Source organism: Myzus persicae, unplaced genomic scaffold (genome assembly GCF_001856785.1).
Source record: "Myzus persicae strain clone G006 unplaced genomic scaffold, MPER_G0061.0, whole genome shotgun sequence".
NCBI lineage: Eukaryota > Metazoa > Arthropoda > Insecta > Hemiptera > Aphididae > Myzus > Myzus persicae.
Genome location: NW_019104039.1, coordinates 167546 through 177171, shown reverse-complemented (window position 1 = coordinate 177171; position 9626 = coordinate 167546). Strand labels below are relative to the sequence as shown.

General features: G+C 42.6%; 2 protein-coding genes and 1 pseudogene across 2 annotated transcripts; 1 reads left to right on the top strand and 2 right to left on the bottom strand.

The window, feature by feature from the left end:
* Window positions 1-1689: 1689 nt before the first annotated feature.
* On the top strand, window positions 1690-2195 carry LOC111037904 (annotated as a pseudogene).
* Window positions 2196-5242: 3047 nt separating this feature from the next.
* LOC111037892 lies at window positions 5243-5668 on the bottom strand. The gene has a single exon (XM_022320736.1). It carries the CDS (start codon window positions 5666-5668, stop codon window positions 5243-5245), a length of 426 nt encoding a protein of 141 aa, XP_022176428.1.
* Window positions 5669-8779: 3111 nt separating this feature from the next.
* LOC111037891 lies at window positions 8780-9220 on the bottom strand. Its single transcript, XM_022320735.1, has one exon. The coding sequence runs from the start codon at window positions 9218-9220 to the stop codon at window positions 8780-8782; it is 441 nt and encodes a 146-aa protein (XP_022176427.1).
* Window positions 9221-9626: the final 406 nt, after the last annotated feature.

Genomic DNA, 9626 nt, shown 5'->3' with positions numbered 1-9626 from the left:
AATACCTTTCGTGAAATAAAAGTTGAGTAAAGTTATTTTTTGTTGTAACATACAATGTACTAGCAAAATGACTTTCGTAAATGTAGAAAAGAAACTACTGATGGATGTACGGTTAGCTGTGCAATATTCAGAAATGAGCGCCCACGAAGGCAATGATCAGCAAGTTTGCTGAAGTTTTTAAGTGGCTTTAAAGGGTTTTTTTCACTTGTGCTCACGTAGTCGTTGTGTACAGTTGTGTGTCTAGCATTTTGCTGATAAAGTTAATTCGTTATTGCTATATTGATACACCAGTCAATTACAACATTGAACCGGTGCATGGGGTGGGACTGACCTTCCGGTCATTTTACCCCCATACACCGGGCGTCGTTCATAAGTCATAACCCCACACTTTCAAAAACAGGTCGTCGTTCAAAACCGCACACTTTCTTATCTTAATAAGTATATGTCCGCCAAATTAAACCGTTCAATACCGCACACATTGATATATATATAAATAACGTATACATTTATCTTAAATAACATTATCGTTTAGTACCACATACCAGTTAATCATATTAAATCAAGATCACAAAATAATAAAAATAAAACTTTCGGGATTATACGCAGATTGCTATATCTACACGTTTAAGAAATAAAATAATATACGATTATGGTTTTTATTTTCCAAATATTAGTACCTAATAAGTTAACAACATTTAGTGTGATTGCGACTGTATTCGACTTCACGTATATATTTTATAGTAATTTTACATTTAATAATTTGACATCGAATTCGAATAATGGATGACGTGATACAAGTGTACACAAACAATAAAGGTGGGCACTGGGCAATCAATAATTTACCAAAAGTATTCATTTCGACTTTTTCGTACTAATAAAAATTCCGGGGACTTAGTTTGGCGTTGCAATAATAAGTTGTGTAGTGTTATGGTGACGACAAATTCAAATGTAAATGTATTCATCAAACAAAATAAAAGTGAACATCACCATGAAACAAATGAAATTAACCCAGAATTAAAAGAAATTCGATGTGCCGTTAAACGTAAATCGAAATTGGATTTAAACGAAAAACCTTTAAAAATTATAAGGAAAGAATTATGTACGTCTTCAGTGAGTGCAGATAATATTGATGCTATGAGACAGTCTATGTATCGTGAAAGACGAAAACTTCTACCCCCTGTGCCTGTGTCACTCTCAGATGCTCTTAATAAGGTAAAGGAATCAAACATCACACTTAATAATGGTGAACAATTTGTGTTTGTGAATGAGTCCACTCAAATAATAATAGTGACATGTAAAACAAATCTCCAATTTTTATGCAATGAAATTGAATTTATATTAGCAGACGGAACTTTTACTTATTGCCCGAAACATTTTTATCAATAATATACCATCCACGGCGTTTGTAAACATTATTACGTACCACTTGTTTTTTGTTTTTTGCCATCAAAAACAAAAGATATTTATAAACAAATGTGGGAAACAATATAAGACTTATGTTTAAATAATGCCAATAGTGTATTCCAGCCTTCACTCTTACTATTAGATTTTGAACTTGGTGCTCACATTGCTGCTAAAGAAGTATTTCCTTTAATTATTATTAAAGCCTGTCGTTTCCACCTTGGTCAAGCATGGTACAGAAAAATCAGTTCCATTCCAATATTAAAAAAAAAACTACGACGATAAAAATTCACAATCTGGACTATGGTTAAAACTTTTTTTTGGTTTGCCTTATCATATATGATTTCTGAGTCGTTTATTGAGATAATGGCTACTTGTTCAGAAGAAAAACAATATTATGATTTTGCTGATTACATATTGGATAATTATATTGAGACTAATAATTTTTCACTAATGTGTGGGCAGAAGAGCCCAATAAAAGTACAAGAACGACGAACGGTGCAGAAAGTTACCATAGTCAACTTAGGCATGCATTGTATGTTCCACATCCTACTATATTTCATTCAGTAAGAATATGAATTTAAAATAATAAATATATTTTGAGTTATTATTAAATTATTTTTGTTTTTTTTTCTTCCAGATAGATGTGTTAAAACAACAACAAATAATTACTGAAACCAAATTTCGCCTCATACGAAACGGCAACGTGAACCGTACACGCAAAGTATGCAGGGAGAAAGAAAAATCTATTTTAAAATTATATGATCGTTTCATTAACAACGAAATTAGCTTGATTGATTATTTAAAAACATTAGGATGTAAGTTTATTTCAATTTAATTATATATTGAATTATTTATATTATGATTTTTAATTAATACTAAATTATTTTTTAATAACAACAAAATTAACACTAAATTATTTTTTTAATTAATAACAATAAAATATGTTTAATTTTTAACTGTCAATGAAATGTGTGCGGTTTTGAACTATCGACCTTCCAAATTTCCCTTTTTAACAATAGAATAAATGTGTGCGGTATTGAACGATGTAAAATGTGCGGTTATGAACGGTAGTCGGTAAGTGTGCGGTTTTGATGACCGCCGCATACACCATCGTTTATTGGAAAAAATTTTACATTTACATTTAACCTACCAATTTGTATGATAGTCCACATGTGTCGTGTTCGACTAGATTGCAGAGTTTTCTCCATGCACTAAGTTCCTCTTCTCTGCCTTCGCGTCTTCTCCTTCAGTAGTATCAGTAGTACTGTTTCTCGGTCGACCAGTTTTATTTTTCGTTGGAAAACCCTGCGCAGATGGTTGGCTGTTTTGCGGAGTGCGCTGATTTCAGAGGTCCACCAGTGGACTGATTACCTAGTCCTACTACCTGATGGTGCGACGGTCCGACATTCGTGTATAACCTCCGTGAGGGCTAGGGAGCTGTTTTCAGCATTCGCAATTTGATTGAATCTGACTGAAGTAAATGCTGATTCCAGTTTTTTTAAGTCGATTTTTCGAAATCTTTTTTTGTGGGCGCCGCTGTTTTTGGAGCCAAGGTAAATGTCAAACTCTATGTAGAAGTGGTCGCTGAGGGATTCCTCTTCTAGGACTCTCCATACCGAAACCCTATGACTTAATTTTGTCGTTGCTATGGTCAGATCGATTATGCTCCCTTTGATGAAAGTGCTACTGTTGCCTTTATTACAGATGACTAGTCCTAGAGCGTTGATTATGTCGGCCAGAGCTTCTCCACGCCTTTCGCTCGCCGGAGATCCCCAGTCTGTGTGGTGCTTGACGTTGCAATCTGATAGCCTCAGATCGTTCGCTTCTTATGCTGCGTTCCAGCCTGTTCAGAAAATCCAGGTACTCTGCGAACAAAGAGTTGGGTGACCAATAGCACGAGAATAGCATTATTTCGTGGGCAGAGACCCACCTGAATCCCGCTTCCCCCATGCCTTCGTTGTCAAGTCTTATTCGTTTTAAATTGACGATTGATGTTTTACCCGTTGTGTCTGTGTGCCAGTTTGTACCCTCGTTTCGGTTTGGTTCACTTGCGAATATGAGGTCGGACGATTTCTCGGCCACGACCTGGTGGAGCAGGGCCTGCGCTGCTTTGCAACAGTTCAGGTTGATCTGCATGCACTTAAGCATTACTCTGGATTTCTAGGGTATTGCCAGTTTTGGCAGCAACTCTATCCTCTGTTTTAGAACCTTGTTTACTTTCGGACTAGGCCCTACGATAAGCCACGCACTTAATGCTACCCGGGAAGTGGTCTGTGGATTCTTTCATGTCCTGGCATGCCACACATCTTGGCGGGGCGTTGCAGCTTGAAGCTTTGTGTCTTTCCTTGGCTTCCGAGTGGTCTGGTCCTTTGCATGCGTGACTTGTATGCTCGTATCCAGGAATCTAAAGCACTTTGTGGCTCTGACTTTGAGCCTTACTCGGGCATTTATCCAACCTACTTTAATCCGACCTTTTTCGAGAATTTTGAGGGCGTCCACGTCATTCAAAAGGACGATAGCACTTTATGTACCCATAAACGACTGTCACATGCTTCTAGCTTTGACCGTTTGATCGTCCGCTGGTAGACCCAGTGCACTTCGTATGCTGTTTTCCACTTCGGCTTCTGATGACACGCAGTCAAGATCCTTTACTTCAACGTCCTCGTATGTCACAAGACCACTCACCGTCGCACGTGATCCCAATTGAGATTGTAGAGCCACTTCTAGGGCTGCTCTCTCCTTGCCCTTAGCCTTAAGTTTGATTAATATTTCTCCATTTCGGCTCTCTGAGATAGAGGATATCTGAGCTCCAGTCGACTCTAGGTCAACGTTTTTTCTCATCGCCTTGAGAATGTTAGCGACCGTTTCTCTGTGTCCTGGCTTGACTGCAATCGCGTCCGGGAGAAGTGTCTTATTCCGCCTCCTATTTGGCTTATTCTCAGTTTTTGTTTTTTTTCCCATTTGTTTTGATTTTTTTTCCCACAATTTTCCAGTTAGCATTTTCGGTCGGTAGTATGCTCTTCTAGGTCTCTTCTTGCTGGCTGGTAGAAGGCGCTTTCGTTCTAGTGCGCTGGGTATGTGTAGGTATCTGGAGGTATCTCTATAGTATCTGGGAGAGATTTTCAGGGCATTGATTTGGTAACCTAACCTAACTTAACCTAACCTTTTTTTTGTGTGTGATATTACGGAGCTACAGGGGGGCATTTCACTCTTTTCTGGCCGTCCTTCCCCCTGTATCCGTATCGTTTATTGGTTCATAATTATTACGACAAATGTTTATCTTTTGAGCTTCGCTCTACAAAAAAGAGAGGGCTTTATCCCTCTAAAGTTCGCTTACAGCGCACAATTCCAATGAATTAATTTAGTTTTAGTATACTTCTTCCTATCCTTATGCATCCGCTGATCTTGCTCGCTTTTCTAACACGTTCTTCTGCTTCCCTTGTCGATTGTACGGTCTTCATAAAATTCCTTGCCGCATCCCAGTTCTGTCTGCTGTGAAGCATACACCCTACCAGTTTCTCTGGTTGTAGGTCCCCGTTTAGCATCCTTTCGAGATACGGCACTCCTTCCACTACCTGGCGCACCGGAACATGACGTGCTCTGCGTTTTCTGATGGTTCCCCACAGTCCAGGCATGATAGTTCGTCGATTTTTTGGAATCTGTGGAGGTAGTACCGGAAACATCCGGGTCTTGACAGTAATTGTATCATGTGGAAGTCCACCACGCCATGTTTCCGTCCTATCCAAGCTTTCGGGTCCCATTCTTTTTGCCATTTGTTGAGCATTGCTTCACGTACTTCATTCACTACCCTATTTTTGTCATTTTCTTCTCTGCGAAGTTATTTTTCGGACCTCTCACACACGAGGAGGTGAGCCGAAACAATACCCGCGACAACCGTTACAGCTGCCGTTAATACTGTCCTATACGACATAGCAGTTCTCAGCGCCAGGACTCTCTGAGGCCTCAGAATAGTATCAATATTCCTCTGGTGTACGAGTGCCCCAACCCATATCGGCGAACCATATAATATCTTGCTTTCAACGACTGTGGCAAGTAGTCTCCTCTTCTTCTGTCCAGTGCCACCCACGTTGGGCATAAATCTTGACAATACTACTGCTGTGGTCTGCGCCTTCTTCTCGGCCGCCTCCAGGTGGGCCCTGAAACCCAGCACTCTGTTTAGTTCCAGTCCTAAATATTTAATCTGATCCTTTATTGCCACGCGTTCTCCTAGTATTTGTGGATCTGGCATATCATAGCCCCTCATTGTGGTAAGTATGACCGCCTCTGTTTTGCAAACTGACAGGGTTATGCCTGCCCTTGCCTACCATTCCGCTACTTTCTCAAATGCATTGTTTGTCACCTCATCTAATATGCGGGAGGTGCGCCCCGTCGTAACCAGCGCTACATCATCCGCAAAGTTGACCATGATTGTAGACGACATGCTCTTCACATAACCTCAAGGGTCCACGCTGAGCAGATCGACGTACATGAGATTCCACAGCAGTGGTTTTACCACAGATCCCTGTGGAACACCGCAGGTAGTGATCCATGATCTACCCTCGTAATAAACTTCCCTGTTGTTCAGATATCTCTATATCGCGGATATAAGATACTGGGGCATCCGCTTGTCATGCATCGATTACTCGATCCTTCTCCATTTTGCGCTGTTGAAGGGGTTGTCAACATCCAAGGCAACGACCACGCAGAGCTCTCTGGTGAGATGGGGCTCAGATCCCGCTGCCTCAACCAAGTTCATGACTTCTCTGATAGCGTCCATCATTGATCGGCCTTTCCTGAAACCGAATTGCCTTTCATCGAGGTCATTGTTTTCTTGAAGGTGTTTCTCCATGCGTCTTTTAATGAGTCTCTCAAACAATTTTCCCACTGTCTTGAGCAAACATATAGGTCTATAAGATGATCTGTTTTCCAGCGGCTTGTCGCTTTTTTCCAGTAGCACCAGTTTTGAAGCTTTACATGCACAAGGAAAAAGGCCTTGTTTAAGGCAAGAATTGAAAACGTCTCTCAGGATCTCCGGATTCATAGCGGCAGCCTCCTTAATTATCATGTCTGGCACTCCATCCGGGCCAGGTGCTTTTCCTAGTGGAATCCTCCAGTTTATTTCCCTGACCTCATCGCACGTGACCTCTGGAAGCACGTGTTGCCCCGTCCACAATGGCCATGTGAATATCTCGTCTTAGGGGAAGAGTCCATTAACCATGAAATCCACACTTCCCGGTGCACTGAGTCCTGGAATTGGCCTTCTACCAACGAGTTTCTTGGTTACGAGCTTATATGGCGGACCCTAGGGGTCCGTCTCGCCTTGTTCACATAGATTACTCCAGCTAGCCCCTTTGCTTGGTCTAATGGTTTTCGTCAGTGCCTTTTTAACCGCTTTGAAAATTTACCATTCTTGCTCCTGTATGTCGTTTCCTCGGAGTTCGGAGATCTCCTTAGTTCACCAGTATGCTGGTTTTCTCCCCTCTATAACTGTTCCTCGGCATGCAGCTGTCGCATGCGCCCTTGATATACTGGTCCAGTTCAGTACAATTCAGTGCAGTGGCGGACGACGACTCCATCCTAGTGGTAGATTGGGTTTAAGTAATATACTTGACCAGTTCGAATTTGTCGTATTTTCTCCACGACCATCTTTCCTCTGCTGGCCTCCGTGCAGCACGTTTTGTTGCTGACACTCTTAATGTTATGTACCCGTGGAGTGAGCCAGTATACTGGCTTAGTACATGCCAGTCACCCACAATGTGACTTCTCTTCCCGGATACAAAAGTAATACCAATGTGGAACCTCAAAATGCCACCGATGTACACTCTTGAAAAAGTTGGTTTGTCGCCCGAATTGCACACCACCATGCCCAGGTTGGCCATCATGTCCATTAAGGCTTTGCCTTTTGCTTCCTCTCTATGCCCCCTCCCCCTCGGCTGGGGATTTAGCTTTAAAGTCACTGGTGATGATAACAATGCCGCTTCTGCTTTTTATGCTGCCATCAAGCCTTTCAAGAAAGTCGACGAACATAGTGTAATCAGTGTTCGGAGACCAGTAACAGGCGTAGACGGTGGTATCCTCAAGTCTAGCCCAGCATAATACTGTATTGGATCTAAGCCCGATTTTTTGAACTTGAATTCTGGGGTTGGCAACCGCAATGGCCGCTTTGCTACCTACGTCGCTGAACTATCCTTCAGTTTCCTAGCCACAGTGGTGTGGTTCACTGATTATAAGCTTCCATCAGCTCCCCGTGCCTTTGATATTGCATGAGGTCCTGCGCATTTTTCCTTCCGTCGACGTTGATCTGCAAGAATTCAATCATTGCAGCTGTTGATATACTGTCCCGTTGGCCACACTCTCGACAGTAGCCCTGTCTGTCGGTTCCGAGGCATTCAGCTCGACCACGTCCTATTTCCAGACACCTTGGACAATTGCCGATCCCACGTTCTTCCCAATACTTTATCCGGCAGCTCACATACCCAACTCTGAGTTTCCCAGTCCTTTGAACATGAGCCGCCTTCGTAGCCGGTAGCGATACAACCATCCATTTTTGTCCCCTTCTTACTGCCATTGCAAACACCACTCTTGCCTCCTCTACATTTCCTCCAGTTACTATGGCAATTGCTTCAGGTACTTCCAGTACTAGCCAACTCATCCAAGTCTTGAACTACCGCTTTTTGGTATTGCACCAACTTTTTGACCAAGTCACTGTCATCTATTGCCTTGCCGAGTGCGTTCGCAAGGGCAAACCAAACCTTTTTTTTTTTTCAAGCGCATATCATTGAAGTTCGAGAGAAACTCTCGCGTTAGGTAATAATACCTCCGAACTATTTGGTACCGTTTATAAGCAAATTTACACAAATTATGGACTGTCGCAGGCCAATATCCTGCTCACGAATCCTCACAAAACAATTAATGACAACATTATTTGAGGCTCTATCCACAAAGCTTTGCCTTTCAGGCCACATTATAAACTTATTCTAGTTTATGTTAACTTATTCTAGTTTATGTTAACTTATTCTACAGCTAACACGTGCGGGATCTCTCCTCTTCTTATTTTCTCGTTCTTCTTTTTGCTGCATGACCCGTGTTGCAAATGTCGACACAACGTCCCAAAACTTGGAACATGACGTCAGCTTGTCCACTAATGTCTCGATTTCCAATGGTCCCAGCATCCTCTCAAGTTCGTTACGTCCCACCGACCAACTTCGACATTCGAATAGCGTATGCCTGGCGTCGTCCTCTTCGTCTCCACAGTGGTGACATTTACTATTAATCTCCTTCCGTATACGGAGGAGGTACTTACCAAAACACCCGTCTCCGCTAAGTAGCTGAGTCAGGTGATATGTATACCTCCCATGACCTCTGCTACACCAGGCTATGTTTCTGATAAGGGCTCTCGTCTTGGTCCACTCGTCCACTCCCCTTTCTCCGCGGAATCCAGTTGGCGTACCCATCGTTGTATTGTAATTCGGCGCCAGGCTGGAGTCTCCATTGCGGTACCGTTGTCCGGAAATGCAGTGTTTCTTCTGTGTCTGTAAATTTCTGAACGTTCTGTCACCAGAAGATCAATGGCAGGCATTGACGCTATAATATTGGCCGCTATCTGGGACCTCGTCTGGTACGCACAGATGCAACATAGCACTGAACGACGTTTTACTAGCAGGAGTTGGTCCGTACGCTGCTTGGAATATTCAAAGCTCGGGCCCCACACCGGTGCTCCGTAAAGGATGACAGACTGAACGAAAGCGGCCAATAGTTTTCGTCTAGCTTCCTTTGGTCCGCCGATATTAGGCATTAGCCTACTCAGTGCTAGCATTACTTTCTGCGCCTTACAGGCTGTATTCGTTATGTGTTCGCTGAAGCGGAGGTTGTCGTCCACCTAGATACCAAGGTACTTAATGCACCTTTCCATTGGCACTTGAGTGTTGTTCAAAAACAACCTCGGCACGGTGTCGATGTACTTTCTCTTGAACACCACTGCTTCGTTCTTCTCAGTGGCAAGTGACAAACCTAGCGCAGCAATTTCAATGGAAACCACACTTAGTGCATAATTTAAAATGGCCTCTACTTCATGGCAGAACCTCCCACGGGCAATGACCATAGTATCTTCGGCAAATCCCAGTAGGCTGAGTAGACCCTCAGTATACGGTTGTAAGTGAATTTCCAGAGCAGTGGTCCCAACACCGATCCTTGCGGCACGCAGCACAATACCTGAATCCTTT

Excerpts from the sequence above, each read along its gene's own strand:
- LOC111037892 (XM_022320736.1), bottom strand. The coding sequence starts at position 5,668 with ATGAGGGGCTATGATATGCCAGATCCACAAATACTAGGAGAACGCGTG.
- LOC111037891 (XM_022320735.1), bottom strand. The coding sequence starts at position 9,220 with ATGCTAGCACTGAGTAGGCTAATGCCTAATATCGGCGGACCAAAGGAA.